This window comes from Corythoichthys intestinalis, chromosome 21 (assembly GCF_030265065.1).
Source record: "Corythoichthys intestinalis isolate RoL2023-P3 chromosome 21, ASM3026506v1, whole genome shotgun sequence".
Taxonomy (NCBI): domain Eukaryota; kingdom Metazoa; phylum Chordata; class Actinopteri; order Syngnathiformes; family Syngnathidae; genus Corythoichthys; species Corythoichthys intestinalis.
Genome location: NC_080415.1, coordinates 28,403,204 through 28,424,766, shown reverse-complemented (window position 1 = coordinate 28,424,766; position 21,563 = coordinate 28,403,204). Strand labels below are relative to the sequence as shown.

Below are 21,563 nucleotides of genomic sequence, written 5' to 3'. Positions count from 1 at the left end.
ACTAACTATATGGTCGACCTGTTACAACCTGAGTGAGAGGACCAGCAGTTGAATTACCTCACATTTGCACCCCAAAATATTCACACATACACATACACACACCGATGAAAACACACTGGATGGTTGGGTGTGTGTGTGTGTAGTGAAGCTTCAGTCAATCCAGGGATTAGCCTGATCCTGTTCACACTATCTTACTTTGTGCCAAAAAGAAAAAAAAAGAAAACAAACCAATGTAGTTGGACGGCAGTCATGGTCCGTCTGCCGTCCGTCCATCTGCTCTGACTCCAATAAAACCAAAAGAAAAAGAGCTGGTTACAGTGTTTCCTTCCTCTTTTTAAGATGTAAGAGAGGGGGAGGGGCTGGGGATGCACTTATGATGACCTTTGAACTGCAGTTGAATCGCCGCTGTCAAAAGTGATGCCTGCATGATACGGGGACGTCCTTGGCGTGATGAGAGTCGACAAAGAGAGGAGAAGGTAAATTGTTTTTGTTTCTACTTGGTTCAACTTGGGGGGGAAAAAAAAAAAGATTTTCTCCCTTTTAGCTTTAGTTTAATAATTTGCTATTCAGACTCAAGAAAAAGTGTATCGTTCTTGTATGTACGATTCAAAATTTGATTATATTAAATTTCTATTCCATTCCAATTTAACTTAAGTTTGCAATATTTTTTTTGCATATTTAATTCTGGAAAACTAGATTTTCTATAATACTATAATAAATACTTATGAACCCCATTAAATTTCAAATTATTGAAAAATCATACAATGTGAGTTGCGGATTTAAAAAATTTTTTTTTTTAGATCGTCTCTATAAGTGGAAACTCATCTATGATTGAAATTTCAGACCTTTACCTAGTTTCTAAATGGTTGAACTTTCAAAATCACAAGGGGTGCAAATACTTCTGCTCCTCACTGTATGTTGAAATGATCTGTGGCTATTGTTGCCTATTAATGAAAATGATATTTGTCCAAATGTTGGTCTTTGTGTTAAAATTTTCAAAATGAACTCCATTGTTATTTTTTTTATAAGTTCTTTTTGGAAAAGCATTACATTTGATTTTAAAAGTCACAAAGTTAACTGCTCGTTAACCAACTTTTCATTAAAATTTTAATTCAATTTTTGATCAAATACGCACTGTTAAAACTGTATAAGAAACTATTATTTGCTGCCGACCTCTCCCAAACAAAATGGATTGGACGTTTATCACCGTCAAAGGCAGGCAAATTTAATTTATGAAATAGGTCTGGGCAATTGTTACTAATTGCGTGTGATTAATCACAATCACATTTTGTACAACAATTCAAATTTAGTAATTACTGAAATGTGAATCTGTTTTAACTCTGTTGGCTACTATTGACAGTGATCGACGTCTAATCCATTTGAACTGAGAAAGGTTGGCAGTGAATGATTGGTTTCAATGGCAGACAGTGAGTTAAATTCATATAAAGCATTGAAGGCAAATATTGAAATAAACATTGAAAAGATTTGTTGTAATACTAAAATTTAGTAGTTCATGTTTATTAATTACTTATATTTTTTTATATCCCCACCCCAAATATTTAACTTTTTATATATTTTATTTTTAATTTATCTTCAATATTTTCTTCTATTTTTCTTTTTTTCCCCTTATTTTTTCAATTTAGGATTTTCTAATTGTACTTTTCAACTGAATCTTCTACATTTGATTTTTCTAAAGATTATTATCAATATTTTCATTCACTTATGTATCCTTCCAAAGTTTTTTAAGTATGCTTGTCAAATTTAAAATCACAAATCAAGGGGTTAATATTCCAAAATTACTGAGTGCTTAATGTAAAATCAGTTCAATTTTTAAAGCAACTCTGGTTCATCTGTCACCATTGATAGCAGCTAATGGGCAGTGGTGGACGAAGTACTCTTTTTTTTTTTTTTTACTTAAGTAAAAGTACAAATACAGGTGCAAAAAAATACTTTCGTAAAATCTACTCAAGTAAAAGTACTTGCTTTAAAATTTATAGGTAAATAAAAAGTATTTTCTCCCGATGAAAAAATTTTAATACATAACCCCTAGCAAAAAGTATGGAATCATCAGTCTCGAACGAGCACTCAGACATTTTATCATGTAGAACAAACTCAGATAAAAAGCTTGAAAAAAAAAAAAAGAATTAGTTCAAAAGTAGTTCCTTGGCAAGAGTCAAGAATCTGCATGGGACAAGGTGTCAAGAGTCAAGAATCTGCATTGGACAAGGTGGTGATGCTGGAACTTTTGCTTTGTGCTGTTCCAGTGAGATTTACAAAGATGACTGCCTGAAGAAAACTTCAAAATTCCCTCAGTCCTTGATGATATGGGGGTGCATGTCACCCAAAGGCACTGGGGAGTTGGCTGTGGTTAAATCTTTAATGAATGCACAAGTTTACATTGAAATTTAAGACAGCTTTCTTATCCCTTCAATTGAAAATGCAGTATGTCATTTTCCAAGACGACAATGCATCATGCCACAGAGCTAAAACTGTTAAAGCATTCCTTGGAGAAAGACTTATCCAGTCAATGTTATGGCCTGCAAATAGCCCAGATCTCAACCCTATTGAAAACCTGTAGTGGAAATTGAAGAAGAAAAAAAAATAAATTAAAAAAAACGGTCCACAGCAAGGCTACGACCTGCAAGGATGATATGGCAACTGCAATCAAAGAGAGTTGGCACCAAATTGATAAAGAATACTCATCAAGTTCATGCCTCGGAGACTGCAAGCTGTCATTAAAGCCAGTGATGGTGCTACTAAATACTAGAGATGTGTTTTGATTGTTATTTCTTTGTTTGTCTCTCATGATTCCATATTTTTTTCCCTCAGAATGGAGTGATTCCATATATATTTCCCTGCACTTGCTCTATAAAAGTAACATTTACTGACCACCAGAATGTTTTTTATTAATTTCTTTTCGTGTTTCTGAATGCTAAAGAGTTGCGCTTTTGAAATAATTCTTTTTTTTTTTCCTCAGGCTTTTTCTACATGATAAAATGTCTGAGTGAGTGCTCGCCCGAGACTGGTGATTCCATACTTTTTGCTAGGGGTTGTACGTGTATATATGTGTACATATATATTAGATATACATACTGTACATACGTATAGATACTGTATATCGGAGTCAATATTCAAAGAAATAACCAGAAAATTAATTGACTGCTCAGTTTTATTTGAAACTGTGCAGATAGGGGAAAAAAAGCAATAAAAGCTTAAGAAGCTCAAAAACTCCAAAACTTAGTTTAATGCCGGATTGCAAGCAACTATCACGGACATACCGCCACCTACTGTACAAGAGTGTAGTAGTTTTATTGGTTAATATCTTCTTCACCTGCCTTATCTTGCTTTTACTCGTGTTGCTGTCTCTATAGACCCTACTCACATAACGTCACAACCACGCCTCCGCGCCATGTTGTCCGTCTACTCGTCATGTTAACGCATTACCGCTTCGTAAATTCCTCCTATTATGGTGTGTTTTTCTGCTTGTTAACATTAATAATCATAATGGTGAAGGCGTGTGTGGCGGTAACAGAGAAGATAGACGGAGAGACTTGAAGTTCTATCGGATTCCGAGAGACCCGGAGAGGAAAGTGAGATGGGCTGCTGCAATTCGACGAGAAAACTGGGCTCCAAACGATTACCACAGATTATGTAGTAGTCATTTTATATCTGGTAAGATGCATTTAATATGTATTTCGAGGGTTTTGGGCTGACAACCACAATTAAGATCATTGCTAGGCTAATCGCCGACAACATACACTCAGACGTTGTGAATGAACTACCTGAAAATATATAATTATAAGGGGATAATAAGATAGTTGTCATACAATTAATTTACAATTTCACTATTGAGGTCAAAAGCCAAAAAATAAATTCAACTAGGGACAATCTGGAGTAGTGCTATCGCACTTCATATTTATTACATATTATATATGTATGTAGTGAGAGTGCTATCGCTAAACCATATAAACATTAAAAGCCCTAGCTCCATTGACAAATGACATGAAATACATTAGACTTGACAGTGGATGTTAGCAAGAACAAAAGATTTTGAATTGAAAATTTCGTAACTCACCTTCCCGAGCACAAGATAGATTCCTGCCAAATTTTCGTTGACAAGGACCTGTTTCACCCAACCAGCAACGAAGTATTTATAAGCCTCCAAGCTCTTAAAGTTTTTCAAACTTTCGTGAGAGTAGGCTGATTTTGTTTGGACAAGATAGTTGTAAATATCAGGGTAGCAGATGTCAGGCAGAGACGGCGAAGACAGCGGGTTGAAAAACATCGATTTAGGCATCAAATATGGATCTGGCGAATGGATAAACTGAAGCTTTTCCACATAAAGCCTTTTATGCAACGCATCCAATGAGTTTACAGCGTCAGATAACACCGGGGCTTCCATGAATTGCTCTATAAATTGCACGACTAATTGAAACCATTGAGAATAGGGCTAAAAAATGACGGACAATATGCAGTGGCGCCACCAGGGGGTGGCCAGGGGTGGCCGTGGCCACCCTTATAAATTGGTTGGCCACCCCACTGGCCAGGATATCGTTAGATTGTTGTAGCATGAATTATGCATTTCATCCCAAATGAATGCATTTATATTGTTTTGTTAAATGTAGGGCTGTCAAATTTATTGCGTTAACAGGCGGTAATTTTTCTTTTTTTCTTTTTTTATTTTTCTTTTTTTATTTTTTATTTTTTAACCTGTCCTGTTCAGCTGTTTGACACAGAGAATGGAAGTCTAAGTGCCCGGATTCTGAACAGTTTTAATGTTTCACATGGAGAGTCTGACATACTCCCATTGTGATCCTTCAAAATACCTTTTTATTATGACAAAGCAGCGAACAGGAAGGGATTATGGGGGGACAGAAGAAAAGAAATACAAGAGAAGAAAGAAAAGAAACACATACACAAACAACAACAAGAAATACATTGAACATCTAAACTAGTTACTAATATGCTGGTACTATCGTCAGCGAGATGTATTTCCGGTTTACACCATGTGGGGGCCAATTGGCCAGTGAAAGAGGAGAATGGGGGTGGGGGTGTCTATAAGACTATAAGCTAAGTGATTGAAAGGGGTAGAGTGTACACAAATCAGTTCTGTGATCTAGAACCCAGTAATCGTGTGAATCTCTTATGAGTGTAAGCCAGTTGGCGACCAACCCTACGCCGCCGCATCGCCAATCCCGGCACCGGAACCCCCAACCCGAGCATGCCCTACCACATCCAGCAGCACGCAAGCCCCACCGGGCGCGCGACAGCCACGCAGACGGGCGGAGAAACCGCGCGGGCGCCAATTTTTCTTTTTTTAAATTAATCACGTGAAAATATTTATCGCAGTTAATGCATTCGCAGTACGACTCATTCACGCATTGCCGCAAACAGCCTTTTACTTCTATGCAGAGATAAGAGGCAGTGTCAAGTGAGTGGAGTAGATAAAAGCATTCATTGGGGCCATGCTTTTAATTGGCAGAAGCTTTGTCATCTCTCCCACATCAACTATAAATATTGTGGGAATCGACGTGGGGAAGCGACAGGAGTTGATGTTTTTCTTAACACCCTGTAGTTTACCCAACGCAGAGAAGTTATAGCATTTGCAGCCACCACACACAGTCATGGTTGCACCACTTTCCATCATGCATTTGGGCAGAACAGTTAAGTCGCTACAGTATCATTTACTGAAAGCTCAACAAATACACGAGATGGCAATATTTAGTCACAATATACAAACTAACATTTATCCTTTAAGAATTACAAGTCTTTCTATCCGTAGATCCCTTTCGCAGAAAGAATGTTAATAATGTTAATGCCATCTTGTGGATTTATTGTTATAATAAACAAATACAGTCCTTATGTACAGTATGTTGAATGTATATATCCATCTTGTCTTATTTTTCCATTACAACAATAATTTACAGAAAAATATGGCATATTTTAGAGATGGTTTGAATTGCGATTAATTACGACTAATTAATTTTTAAGCTGTGATTAACTCGATTAAAAAAATGTAATCGTTTGACAGCTCTAGTTAAATGTACACCTTATGCCTAATATATACATAACACAATAAAACAGAATTGTTGTGGAACTCAAAATTATGGACTATGCACATTAAATCATTAGTAACATCAAATATTACACAATACACCAAAGTATATCAGTAGCCGTGTCCTTAAGTCTTTCTGATAGTTTTCCCCTGACCTTTTTACTGCAATAATATAATGAAAACCTGAAATTATGGCTTTTTGTTTTGGCCACCCCAAGATTTTAAGTGGCCCCATCTGGCCACCCCTATGAAAAATTTCTGGAGGCGCCACTGACAATATGGCGGCCGGATACAGCGACACGACATTTTGTGACGTAGGTGAGTAGGGTCTATTGCTCAGTTACGGTATACCGTACACCTACGTCACAAAATGACGTGTCGCTGTATCCGGCCGCCATATTGTACCTATTTTTTAGACCTATTCTCATTGTTTTCAATTAGTCGTGCAAGTTATAGAGCAATTCATGGAAGTCCCAGTGTTATCTGACGCTGTAAACTCATTGGATGCGTTGCATAAAAGGCGTTACGTGGAAAAGCTTCTGTTTATCCATTCGCCAGATCCGTATTTGATGCCTAAATCGATGTTTTTCGACCCGCTGGCTTCGCCTGACCCTGATATTTACAACTATCTTGTCCACACAATCAGCCTATTCTCACGAAAGTTTGATAAACTTTAAGCGCTTGGAGGCTTATAAATGCTACGTTGCTGGTTGGGTGAAACAGGTCCTCGTACACGAAAATTCGGCAGGAATCTTGTGCTCGGAAGGTGAGTTACGAAATTTTCAATTCAAAATCTTTTGTTCTTGCTAACATCCACTGTCAAGTCTAATGTATTTCATGTCATTTGTCAATGGAGCTAGGGCTTTTAATGTTTATATGGTTTAGCGATAGCACTCTCACTACATACATATATAATATGTAAAAAATATGAAGTGCGATAGCACTACTCCAGATTGTCCCTAGTTGAATTTATTTTTTGGCTTTTGACCTCAATAGTGAAATTGTAAATTAATTGTATGACAACTGTCTTATTATCCCCTTATAATTATATATTTTCAGGTAGTTCATTCACAACGTCTGAGTGTATGTTGTCGGCGATTAGCCTAGCAATGATCTTAATTGTGGTTGTCAGCCCAAAACCCTCTAAATATATATTAAATGCATCTTACCAGATATAAAATGACTACTACATAATCTTTGGTAGTCGTTTGGAGCCCAGTTTTCTCGTCGAATTGCAGCAGTCAATCTCGGTCTCCTCTCCGGGTCTCTCGGAATACGGTAAAACTTCAAGTCTCTCCGTCTATCTTCTCTGTTTTTCCAACCGACCGCCACACACGACTTCACCATTTTGATTATTAATGTTAACGAGCAGAAAAACACGCCATAATAGGAGGAACTTACGAAGCGCTAATGCATTAACATGACGAGTATACGGACAACATGGCGCGGGGGCGTGGCTGTGACGTCACGTGAGTAGGGGTCTATAGTGGCACGGCTTCGCGATTGCGCCGGTGGTATTAAAACCAAACTATCAATTCACAATGAGAAAAAGTCAAAACGTTTAACGCAGGCGACAATTTCAAAAGTAGTAGTAGGAATAAAAAGTGCAGATACTTGCTTTTAAAATGTAGTGAAAGTAAAAAGTACCACTTCATGTTTTTACTCAAAGTACAGATACACAAAAAATGTGTTACATTCAAACCTTATTAATGATATGTGCTTTTTTTGACCAAATTTTTTGGGGCAACAAATATAACACTGCGTCAGGGCCCTTTATCGCGAGGCGGCCAGGAAGAGGCGACGAGTGGAGTCGGACACGTTTGCCGATTTATCTAGCCTCTTGCCCCTGCGAGCTTCTGTCCGAGCGCACCTGGACAAGCCTTCCGTCATCCGATTGGCTATCTGCTACATGCGACTCCAAGCATTGCTGCGAGGTAAAACTAACGTCAAAATCTGGTGTTGTGTCTGGGAACTTCTGTCATGTTTTTCTCCCGCAGATGAGATGGACATGTGGAAGTTTTCCGTGAAGGAAGAAAGGAAGGAGGTGACGGAGGAGAATGACGTCTACTTGAGGATCATGGAGGGATTCGTCATGGTGCTCTCCTCCGAGGGGAACATCATGTTCCTGTCGGAGAACGTCAGCTGCTACATTGGCCTTACGCAGGTACAGTGCACCAGAGAGACATGGATGTGACCCACGGCTCAAACTCGAGGCCTGGGGGTCACATCTGGGCCGCCACGTTATTTTGTGTGGCCGTTATGTTTTCACTATAATGAAATTTCAATAAAATATTTAGTTCTCAAGGAAAGATCAAGGACTTCAGAATATTTATTGTATTTTTGTTTTTACTAACTCATTGACTGGGAGGGGCAACTGTTCATTCACCCTTTCCTATCAAAATGACGTCTAGCACCGTTAAAGGCAGCCAATGAGTTTAAAAAAAATATATATATATGAATTGATTAAAAACGAGATTTTTTTAAGAATAAATGTAAAAAAATCAAGATAACATTAACTGTTTTATCCTTTTATATTTTACAGTTAAAACAAAACAAAAAACTATTTTTTTCAAATTTTTTCCTTTTTTTTTTTAATTAAAAATGATTTAAAAAAATAGTAAAAGTGAAAAAGTGTCTGAACCTTTTGGAATTTCTCACATTGCTACATAAAATCACCATCAAATGTGATCTGATATTTGCCAAAATCACACAGATGGAAAAACAGTGTCTGCTTTAACTAAAACCACCCAAACATTTATAGGTTTTAGTTTTATTATGAGGAAAGTATGCAAACAAAGACAGAACGGAGAAAAAAAAGTAAGTGAACCCTCACTTTTAATATTTTGTGTCCACCTCTTTGGCAGCAATAACTTCAACCAAACGCTTCCTATAGCTGTAGATCAGTCCGGCACATCGATCAGGACTAATCTCGGCCAATTCTTCTTTATAAAACTGCTGTAGTTTAGTCAGATTCCTGGGATATCTGGCATGAATCGCTGTCTTTAGGTCATGCCACAGCGTCTCAATGAGATTCAAGTCTGGACTTTGACCTTGCCGATCCAGAACGTGTATTTTGTTTTTCTGGAACAATTTTGAAGTTGATTTACTTTTTTGTTTTGGATCATTGTCTTGTTGTAGCATCCGTCCTCTTTTTAGCTTCAATTGTCTGACAGTCGGCCTCAGGTTTTCCTGCAAAACATTTGAATTCATTCTTCCATTGATGATTGCAAGTTGTCCAGGCCCTGAGGTAGCAAAACAGCCCGAAATCATGATGCTCCCTCCACCATGCTTCACGGTGGGGATGAAGTGTTGATGTTGGTGAGCTGTTTCATTTCTCTTCCACACATGACGCTGTGTGTTACTCTCAAACAATTCAACTTTGATTTCATCAGTCCACAAAATATTTTGCCAAAACTTCTGTGGAGTGTCCAAGTGCCTTTTTGCGAACATTAAACGAGCAACAATGTTTGTTTGTTTTTTTAAACAGCAGTGGCTCCCTCCGTGGATTCCTCCCATGAACACCATTCTTGGCCATAGTTTTACATATAGTTGATGTGTGCACAGAGATATTGGACTGTGCCAGTGATTTCTTTAAGTCTTTAGCAGACACTCTGGGGTTCTTTTTTACCTCGCTGTGTATTCTGCGCTGAACTCTTGGCGTCATCTTTGGTGGACGGCCACTCCTTGGAAGAGAAGCAACAGTGCCAAACTCACTCCATATGTAAACAACTTCTCTGACTGTCCACTGATGAACATCCAGACGATTAGAGATGGTTTTGTACCCTTTTCCAGCTTTATACAAATCAACAACCCTTGGCCGCAGGTCTTCAGACAGCTCTTTTGACCGAGCCATGATACACATCAAACAATGCTTCTCATCAAGACAATTCTTACCAGGTGTGTGTTTTATCGTGAGCAGGGCAGCTGTAGACCATTCATCAGTGATTTGGCACACACCTGACTTAAATTGTTAGGTAAAAATTGGTTTCAACGGCTCTTTAAGTCTCCTAAGGCAAAAGTTCACCTACTTATTTTCCCTCCTTGTGTTTGTTTGCATGCTGTCCTCATTAAAATATGATAACCTATAAATGTTTACATCTGTGTGATTTTGACAAAGATCAGATCACATGTGAAGGTGATTTTATGCAGAAATGTGATAAATTCCAAAAGGTTATGATACTTTTTCATACCACTGTACAAAGAGATACATAAAGACATGTTTTTCAGTTTTCCCAAAGTATGATTAAAAAAAAAAAACCTTATGTATCTTTGTATTTTAATAAAATGTTTTAAGCACTTCAAATGTAATAATTATGATAAGTTTTAAACATGTTACTGTCCCACTGAACTGTTTTAAACAAGAATAAAGTAGAAAAAAATGGTTGTCTTTATTAAATGCTTCATTGAGCGAGTCCACTCAAATCCGCTCAAGCTGCTCACTCACACACAATGAGTTGCCACAGCAACTGTTTAACAAGTTAAACGATGATTGCCGCATGCAGCGCTTTGAAGCTTAGGCTTCCAAGCATCTGTGGCAAGATCAAACATTAAACGTCTGTCAATTATCGTTATCTTAAATAGAAATCTGCAATGGACTGAGGGCGCAAAGTTTGAAGCACGAAGTAGCGAGGGATCACTGTAATTCAAAACAACAACAAAGAAGACTTACTCTTTTCCCCCATTAAAATTTAAACTAAATAAATTTAAAAAATATATAAATGAACAGAAATGACAAAATTAAGACAACAAATATTGAATAAAAAAAAAAAAAAAACAGATTCAGACAGTGTCTCTAAACAATTCATTGGCTGTCAAAATAGTTGCCGATTTTTTTGATAATCGATTAGTTGTTGACTAGTCGATCAATTACAGCGAAGAAACCATAACTATGTACCTTCCACACAGTGAAATGATGAGAATTTTGTTTGTTTTTCAGACTGAACTGATGGGCCACAACGTTTTTGAGTTCATGCACCCCTGTGACCACGAAGAAATCAGAAGTAACCTCCGCCTTTCGGCAGGTTTGTTACCATATGTGTTTTTGTGTGTAAGGCAAGCGCTTAATTTAAAAAAATTTTTTTTTGAAAGATGGGTTTTGGAGTGACACCAAGCGTGACTTTGTGGTGAGGATTAAAAGCACTCTAACCCTGCGAGGGCGAAGCACCAACCTCAAGTCGGCAACGTGGAAGGTGGGACAAAAATGAAATTGCAGATGTTCTTAGGCACACTTATTTGAGCACATCCAGCCCCGCCCAGTTCAAATGGACTGGACTTCTATTGCCATCAGTGGCAGCCAAATAGTTAAAGTTTATGAAGTCGCAAGAAATTTATAAAATAAAATAAAGAATAAATAAATAAATAAAATCCCCAGAGAAAAATAGATTTTTTTTCCCCCCAATTTTTTACAATTTAAGTTTTTTTTTTTTTTTTTTTTAAATTTTTAATTTAGAATTATTTATAATTTTATTACTCATGGCTTTTAAAATTTTTCAGTATTTTTTTAAAATTCATATTTATTACTGTTGAAACGTTTTTTTTATTTTTATTTTTTTTATCATGGATCCTTCAATTAATTCATTAGTTGTATTTAAAAAAAAGAAGTTTTTATTATATATAATATTATTTATAACACTAACACTACAATTGGAGGTCAAATGGGGCCACAAAATGTCATCCTGTGGGCTGCCAGTGGCCCCTGGTTTTACGATTACCATTCAAAGTGTCGTAATTTTTAACAATTTTTTTGACTTTGCTTTTGAATCGGAGGTGGTGCAGTGTCAAGGTAGAGTTCGCGCCTGCCCCGGCCCCTTCTCGTCCTCCTGCCTGCTGCTTACCTGTCGTCCCCTGCCAGTGTCTCACACGTGCCTCTGCACTCGCACCTTCAGTAGCCAGCACAGCATGGACATGAGGTTCACGCACTGCGACAGCAGGTCGGTCCAAACACATTTCAACCAGATTAAAATAAAAAAGTCTTCTGTGTTCAGACCGGCCACGTTTTTTTCTCATGGCGCGATGGGTTCCTATGCAAAATCAATGTAATCCCGTGTGAAAGGGCGACAGGCAACCAGCGGTATGCGTCAGCCGCAACTAGGATTACCAACAGTCCCGGATTGCGCGGGACATCCTGGCCGCTGGAGGTATCAATTAGAACTTCCAAAATTCCAGGATGTCCCGCGCAATTTGGGACTGTAAGCAACCCTAGCCGCAACATGATGTCGCCAATTTGACCAGATAGGCCAGGATTAGCATACCGCACGACCACTTTTTTTAGACTGTGACGTCGCCATCGCAACGCGGAAATGGGTCATTATAGACACGCCCTCACACACAATCCATGTTATTTCTGCTTGTTCTCTCCGGTAATCTTTCAAAAAAAAAGAACATGCCGATCAAACACTGCTGCTATGGAACTTGTAGAAACGACTCTAGATATTACGACATATGAAGGATGATTTCTTCATACGTTTCCCGAAACCAAACACTCAAACAGAAAAAATGTGAAGAATGGCTCAACTTGCGCGGACATCCAAAAGACCAGTTTAACGCCAGCAAGGTGAAGCCAGTCACGTCTCATATGCAGTAAACATTTTGTTGGAGGCCATGGTCCTACAGAGGACGAAGAGGTAAGCCATTTTGATATTTTTACTTATTTTTTACCATGGCGTTTTGCAGTGCTGCTTCTGTCTGACAATGAATGACCTGAAAAAAAATAAAATGGTATCTGACTGGCACTGTTATCTTTTCTGTTGTCAAAAAACAACTTTAGTAAGGGGGAATTGTAGATAAATTATAGAATTAAGATATGTTGTTAATGAAAAAATTAAAAGTGTTCATTGGCTGTCACTGAGTAGCATTTGTAGCATCGCTACACAAAAATAGCAAAGTAAATTGCCCCCTAGAACGGTCAAAGACGTAAGACAACCAGAGAATATAATATATAAGAAAGACAGGGCATATGGTGGTAAAGGATAGATAGCTGAAACAGGAGAATGTCATTGTCAGTGGCGTAAGGCAACGCACACAAGAAAAACGTGTCGATAACAAAGCTACTTCTGGATCAGGTCGGCTCAGTAACCATGAGCGGTTACCATGGAAACGAACGCGTAGTGGGAACCGTTCAAACATTTTCTATTCAAAATGCTCTTCGTACATGACTAGAATATTTTTTAGCCTACATACATTATGAGGCAATAACAAAATAGTGACGCACAGACAATACGGAAACTAACTTAAATCAGATTACTGGTTTGGAAAAATGAATGCTATTGACTACTCAGTTGTTGTATAGAGTTCATTTTGCCTACACTTAAAAATTCGTCAAACCTTTTCTTTTATCCCAATCACAACAAGAACATCACAAATCAGCCATCTCCGATCACTGCAAAAGGGAAAACCAAATCATGGACTGGGAAAAGGCCAGAGTCATCCGCACCGAAGAAAACAAACATCAGCGCTGGATCAGGTAGGCCATTGAGATCCGAGGACCATCAACAGGGACGAGGGGGCATGCATGCTCTCTACGACCTGGAACAGCATCTTGGAAAAGTGCATGGGCAGCAGAGGGCGTGACTCGCCTGTCATTCTGACAGGTGAGTCATGCCTTCATCCATTAGCTGACAAAGACGCGTCACACCAACATCAGTGACCCTCTGGCGAAGGCGGAAGTGCTCGCCAAAAACATGTCAGGTAAATAAAACCACCTACTATTGCCTGGGATAAAAGAAAAGGTTTGACGAAGCTATAGACCAGGGGTCCCCAACCTTTTTTGCACCACGGACCGGTGTTATTTGGGTCTTTTTTTCACGGACCGGCGTTCTGACAAATTTTGCAACCCATCAAAAATTGCAACGATGCGGTTCTGCGCATTCGCGTAACGTTAAACATAGCCGCAAAATGCAGCGATTCCTAAGTAAACACTTCTTGAAAGAAAGGATTATTAACTTACGTTTAATCATGGAAGGACTTGCAGAAAAGTTCTCCTCAGATACATCCTGCCATGTAAGCTGCACACAACAACTTCACACCGCTCTCACCATTAACGACTTCCCCCTTGTCGTTAAACATTAATTAAGAAGCCCGCTTCCCAAAGATACTATGTTGGAAATTGCAGCAAGGTTTTCAATGCTCTCGTAGCGATGTCAGGATATTCCGGAATGACTTTAATCCAGAACCTCGGTAGAGTTGTTGTCTCAAATGTACGTTTAATAAGGTCGCCGTCATGTGCGATCTCTACAAGTTGATCTTCCTGTTGCACAGACATGCTCGAATCACTCGGTTTATTTACAAACGGGTCACGAATCCACTCCTTCGCAGTTCGTGGGTCTTCGAGGTTGTAGGCTCGTCAGGTGCCCTTTTCGCCGTAAAAATATCTCCAAAGACGTCTGTTTTCCAGTCATCTTCGCTCGTGTGGGGGCTAATTATTTCCGGGAACAAGTGTGCTGCGCCCGCGGCCTAGCAACACGTTATTACCGAGGACAAGCACACATAGATGTATTATGTACACAAACAAGATGTACTGCGAACAGTCCAATCAATGGATTTCTATGACGACATTCGAATCTATCCTGTAGTATTATATCTAGAGTAGACAGGGATATTGGTGTGTTAAGCAGGGGCACAGGGTTAATTCAGCCAGAATGCGATCGTTATTAAATTATTATTTTTGTGCGGCCCGGTAGCAAATGCGCCACGGACCGGTACCGGCCCGCGGCCCGGCAGATGGGGACCCCTGCTATAGACTACTCGTTACTCAAAGACAGTAATCAGATTACAATAACGCGTTACTTAGTAACGTGTTGGTGACAACACTGCTTGTAAGACACCAGATTGGTGAAAATGTGATGATGTGTTGTGATGTGTTGCGACGAAAACCCGCACCCACTGCAGCCCTTTTTGGAATAGTTTGACCACCCCGTGTTAGACTTTTGGTTTAGCCCAGAAACATGCAGCACGCAGCCCTGGCCGAACAATTCAGGGTACGCGGACTTCAACTTTTGCCGACATTGTCAGGCCAACCACACGGTGTCCATGGCTAAATATAATTAGCTAATGATAGCACCACTAATGTATGTTCATAGATAGAATATGCATGTAACGATGTAATTCTTGTTGTTTGTTCTTCTTCTTTTCTGTCTGCTTCCTTCCTTTCTGTCCCCCCATAACCCCTTCCTGTTTGCTGCTTTCTTCTAAAAAAATTAAGCAAAATTAACAACCCCAACGGGAGTACAACAACAAAAAACATTTGGTTAAAGACACATCACCGAATTTTACAGTCCTTGAGACCTTAAAAATATGGAGACAATTCAGGGAACAGTTTGGTCTGCATACTGGATCAAGACTAGCTCCGCTTAACCAAAATCACTTATTTCTTCCGGTGTGTTCCGACCTAGCTTTCGAGTCATGGTCGAAAAAGGGCCTACAAATTCTTGACGATTTTTATGATGGCATATTCCCTTCATTTGCAGACTTGTCAAAGAGGTTTACTCTCCCAAGCTCTCATTTATTCCATTATTTTCAAATACGACATTTTATTCAAAAACTTTTTCCTCACTTTCCAAACCGACCACCTGAAACGCCGATGGATGCCTTTCTTGTACCCAAACCAACACAGAAAAGCCTACTGTCGACTTTATATGGTTTAATTTTTAAAATCAATTCAACTTCCTTAAACACTCTTAGAACAACTTGGAACTGTGACCTCAACATTAATATTTCAGATGAACAATGAAACAATATGCTTCATCTTGTTCACTTTTCATCAATTTGTTCTAGACATCAACTCTTACAGTGCAAAATTCTACACAGGAATCACCTTACAAATGCGAGGTTAGCCAGAATTTTCCCTGGAAGATCTGATGCATGTAATAGATGTAAACTTTCACCAGCTAATCACATACATATGTTTTGGTCATGCTCGAAACTATTTTTTTTTGGCAAACAGTGTTTGACACTTTGAGAAAAGTGCTGGGCACCAAGCTGAATCCCGACCCTCTAACTGCAATTTTTGGAATCTCTCCCTCACCCGCTTTGTCTAAACTATCAAGGAAAGTCATTGCTTTTACAACACTACTTGCTAGGAGGCTTATTCTCCTCAAGTGGACTCACAGTTCCATACCTTCACACAATAAATGGATCCAAGAAATCCTGCAAAACCTTAGACTTGAAAAAATTAGGTTTTCCCTAAAGGGTTCCCTGCAAACCTTTGACACAACCTGGCAACCCTTTTTACTCCACATAGACTCCATAACATTTGAAGCTGAAAAACATTGAGCTAGCAACACTCTCCCCATCCTTCTTTTTTTTTTTTTAATATTTATTTTATTTTATTAATTATTTTTTTTTCTATGTGTGTGTATATATATATATATATATATATATATATATATATATATATATATATATATATATATATATATATATTCTTTCCTTTTCCTCATTATATTTTATTTTTCTAATGTGTGTGAGTGGTGTGTAAGTTGTGAATGAGAATGTCTGTTGTCTTGATTGTGCTGGGAAGGTACCTTTATCTTGTGTATGTTGCCTTATTTTGACCTCTTCGGTGAGAGGCTCACTGAGTTGCATCGAAACCCCATCTATCATCAGATGTCATTTATGTGCTTCTATCTTTATTGTGTTTCGCCTGTACCTATCCCATTAATGTGTAAAAAAATCAATAAAAATTTTTTTTTTTAAAAAAAACAAAAACATTTGGTGACTGGTGTAGTATGAGCGACACGTTGTTGTGCAACAAAACGTGGCCGGTCTAAATACAGCATAAAATATGATATGGTAATATTACATACAATGTAAAAATCATTTTTATATGTCCAGAGTGCTGTCAATTTTAGGGTACACCCCAAATGAGCTGATGGGCCGTTCCATTTATGAGTTCTGTCACACGCTGGACACAATCAGTTTGACTAAATATCACACCAACTGTGAGTAGTGAAGGTGAAGCAGCTTTATCCACAAATTCTTTGCAAACATTTATGTATTTGTTCTAACTCACAGTATGCTCCAAAAGCCAGTCGGTCAGTGGTCGCTACCGAATGCTCGTAAGGGGCGGCGGGTACGTGTGGGTGGAGAGCCATAGCGCAGTGGTACCAGGGGCCAAAACGCCCAAATACAGAACCAGGCCACAGCCGCCACTCTTGATCCTCTGTGTCACCTACGTGCTCAGGTACTGCGTTTATTTTCAAAGTTATTGAAGTAATATCACAATTTTATATGTGTGTGTACAGCGGCGTGGAGGAGCCATTCCTGCAGCTCTCATTGGACCAATAAACTCAGCATCAGTACGTGAGCTGCAATTAAAGGACCGATCCTGCCCTTAAATCACTGCGTTTTTCAATGAAGTCCGTCATGGCCATTTGTGGTATTTTCATGTAAGCTACAATTAACGAACTAGTGTTTTCCCAGACATTTTTTGAACTCTGATAGGACACTCATTGAACTCATTGGCTGCCATTGTTGGCGTTAGACGTCCAAACCAATTTGACTGGGAGGGTGTGAATGAAAGTTCATTCGCCCCTCCTAGTCAAAATGGATTGGACGTCTATTGCCATCAATGACACGCAAAAAATTAAATACAGTAATATGAAAATCAACTGTGTTTTCCACACAATAAGGTGCACCTAAAAGCCTTCAATTTCCAACAGTACGCCTTATAATCCGATGCGCAATCAATATGGTTAATCATGGCTTGACACTCACTATAACGCAGCTCCATCTAGCGGATGCATAACCAGTGTTGTTAATTTTACTTTAAAAAAGTAATTAATTACAGTTACAAATTACTTCTCCCAAAAAGTAATTGCGTTACTAACTCAGTTACCTGAATTTAAGAGTAATTAGTTACTTGGCAAAGTAACTAGTGATAATTTTCATGTTTTTTTTTTTTTCCCCCCTCAAAAAAAAAAAAAAAAAAAAAAAGGTCACACAATGTGAAGTTTAAAGGGTTTTTGGGACAATTGGCCCTAGCCCAATTCTTTACCCTCCACTTAACTAGACACAAGGGTATTGCGATAACTAGATAGTAACCTTTGCTATGTGTGGAAGTCATTTAAAGTTGTGAATCAACCGTTAAAGTTGTTAAAATTGCTCCCGCTATTGCATTAGTTCCCTTTTGTCTACTTTCAACATGTGTACGTTTTAAAACTGTTTCATCATTTACAGATAAATTTAAGTCAAGATTTTGCCGATTTAGGACCATTTTAGGTTAAAAAAAAAAAAAAAAGTAGGTTCGCTAGGAAGGATCTCTACAACAGAGCCTTCCTGAGAGGTCTACTGCTTTAAGATGGCGGCTGTTTACTAACGCATGTAGTCCTTAAAACATGTTGCCAATGCAGCCGTGTCTATCATTTGCATCTAGTTCTATAATATGTGATATCTACCGTTTCATGTGGGCGTAGTTTGTGGGCTACAGTCAGGTATTATTGGAGCCACCTAGCATCGCGTTTGCAACGGCGTCTTCCCCACTCCTGCTCTGCTCTCTCGTCTCCGTGAGTCTGTCTCTCTGACTTTTTTTTTTATTCAACCAACTTAGTAACGCATAGTAACGCACGCCTTTCCCGCCTCAGTAACGGTAACATCGTTGCCAAGATGAGAAAAGTAATTAATTAGATTACTCACTACTGAAAAAAATAACGCCGTTAGTAACGCCGTTATATTGTAACGCCGTTATTAACAACACTGTGCATAACACAACCCAAACCACCACAACCACCACTACTACCACTACTACTAGTACTACTGCACCTAATAAGGTGGTGCACCCTACATACAAGTATATATAAACAGTTTTAAAAATAAGCCATTCATTAAAAATGTTAAGTGCTAAGTCCTGGGCTTCAAAGGGGTCTGGTGTGCTGGCGTACAGTGGGCGTAGTTCGATGAGGGGGAAAGGTCAAACAGAAAGACAAGATGATGTGTGGTGCTGTAATTTATAGATAGTCCCGGAAGTTCTGTTCCTACGCTGGTGACGTAACCCGAATTTCCACGTAAATCGGAATTAACCCTTTAAGTACCCCTAAATACCCCCTAAATGTCAAAATATCTATCCAAAACATGGATTATACGCTATAGTACTGTCCTCGCCAAAACGTTGGAGCTGAATCCTAGCTAGACAGCGAGCTAAACTGCAATTTTTCCCATCCCTCTCGGGTATGTGACTTCTTCGTGGAAGCAAATTTGCTCTTCACGTTCTTCGTCATGTGTACATGCGCTCTTACTCACGTGCTGAAGTATTACCTGCTCTATGGTTCCTGCGCCAAAATAAAAGCATGCACCACAAAACAAAAGTCAACATTATAATCAAATACACATTTTGCCAAAGGGCAAAACATTCATATTAATAAAATAAAGTAAAAATAAGATACTATGAGGTACAATAAGGTATTGTTTAGGTGACTTAAAAAAAAAAAAAAAAAAATGACGGGAGACAAAATGGTGGACGAGACTACAGCATCGTAAAGTCGAAATCACGTAAATCGGGTACGTCGTAACCCAGGGACTACCTGTTGTGTTAAGTGTTAAAATATCTCTGCTAACTAGTTGTCTGGAGGGGTCCGCAAAAAAAATTCCACTTGCATCCCACACACAAGAGTGGAAGGGCCTACGAGTAATTGTTCCCTAGCCCCGCACCTCCCGTTGGACGGTCCACTCAGTGGGTCCCATTTATGCTCTTTGCACCCTGGCCCTGTTCACAGTTGTTCCGCCACTGGTGTGCCTTATAGTGCAGAAAATACGGTATTTCAGAGTGTTACTTGGGGCCATGGCATGAGTGTGTTTGTGTTTTTATTCATTTTAATTGAATTAATACAGTTTTTATTAACATTTTATTAACATTGTTTATCCTAGCAAGGGGTAGGTTTGCATAGAGATGGTAGGGACAGAACACTAGCAACTTTTCAGGATGCTCAAACTGTCCCCACCAACTTTTAAGCAACCTTATTTGCATTATATAATTGTCTTCCCATATGTTGTAAGGACAGAATAGACCCTACTGTTATGAAGTGAATTATTTTTATTATGTTCAGACTTACATTTATCCATTTTCACTTTCTGAATATGCCGGTCCATTATTTTTCCCCCTCAAACGCATGTGTGATTGGCTGATGACTAGACCCCCCCCCCCCAACCCCCCACATACACACACGCTCACAGAACCCCGACAGAAATACATGTGTACGTGTGCCGCCTTCTCCGCCCTCTTCGAAGAGGAGGGATATTAGAAGTTTTTTTTTTTTTTTTTCCGGCCAGCAGCAACCACCGTAAGTGATGTAAAAAGATGTCAATGTTGTGGAGATGGGCGAAACACCACTAAAAAAGTCTGACAAAATGAAATCACACATCAGAATTTCATGAGAGTACTTTGGTCCGAGTCTTGGGGTAGTTTCGTGTGCCTCAGATGTTGACAGGTCCTTTGATATCTCAGGCTGATTTATTTCATTAATTTCACTTCAAAATGTTTTAGTAGTTTTTGAAAACAAATTTTTGAATTGAATGTTGTATCACCTGAACCAATACACATGAAAGTTAGTATAGGTCAATACTGATTTTTTAAAAAAAATTGATCTTTTAGCCTATCAATTAATTAGGTTCATATTCGTAAGAAATGTAGCCCTGACCCCCGTTCAATAATCTGTTTGGTCTTATTAATGTCCCGTCCCCAGCAAAAAGTGTACATGCAGGTTAAAGTCCCTACCAATGTCGAGACCAAAGCTCGTATCCTAGCATAATGAAATTTGGTCAGCCTGTCTAAACTACATCAAGAACCTGTGCAGTAAAATAAACAACAAATTTTGGGTTGAAGCTAACACTTCAAGCTCAGTTTCAGGCTTTGACAAAAGCTCTATTTGACTAAAATTGATTCTTCTGACCCGGTCATCAGACGGTTATCTGGCCGCAACGAGCGAGAGTGACGAAAGCCACCCTTTTGACATGTTTCTGACCTCTCTTTTGACTTCCTTTGGGGTTTCCTACTGGGTCACCTGATGTGAAGCAACCGTAAAGCCGTCAGACACACACACGTCGAGCGAGTGTAACGTGGTTCGATGGGGAGATGTGAGCAGACGCGAGGCCAAGCCGCAACTTCCTGAGTTGAAACGCTCGGTTGGGTAGTTCTCATGGGAACCTTTTCAACTTTTTACCTTTTGGCCTTCGCGCATGCAGTGTACACACCCAGTTTCGAGTCAACTGATTTTACAGCAATGAGTAGACATGTTGTGATTTAGTATATTTGGTTCAGTCTGAATTCTGTTTATTTTCATTCTCTAAACAAAATCCCCCTTCCATATTCTTTATCTTAGCTTTAATATAGTAGCAAGCTAGAGTGAGATTCGGACCTTAAAGCTCTGAGCTATGAGGCAACAACAACGTTAAAAATGCTGAACTTTTTAAAATGTATTCAAATAAATGTTTTGTTCAAACCGTTGTAGTTTCTGCATCAACTGTGACTTATGCAGCTTTGAACGAGTGGACGCAAGGTAATTCAGTGTGGGAAATGAAG

At 38.9% G+C, this 21,563-nt stretch overlaps 1 protein-coding gene across 1 annotated transcript; it reads left to right on the top strand.

Annotated features, from left to right (window-relative positions):
- The first annotated feature begins 450 nt into the window (after nucleotides 1-450).
- Nucleotides 451-17,804, top strand: LOC130909312 (endothelial PAS domain-containing protein 1-like). Its single transcript, XM_057825602.1, has 8 exons — nucleotides 451-476; nucleotides 7,823-8,219; nucleotides 10,992-11,076; nucleotides 11,144-11,244; nucleotides 11,822-11,985; nucleotides 16,886-16,992; nucleotides 17,066-17,234; nucleotides 17,296-17,804. The coding sequence occupies exons 1-8, from the start codon at nucleotides 451-453 to the stop codon at nucleotides 17,336-17,338; spliced, it is 1,092 nt and encodes a 363-aa protein (XP_057681585.1). The 3' UTR covers nucleotides 17,339-17,804.
- Nucleotides 17,805-21,563: the final 3,759 nt, after the last annotated feature.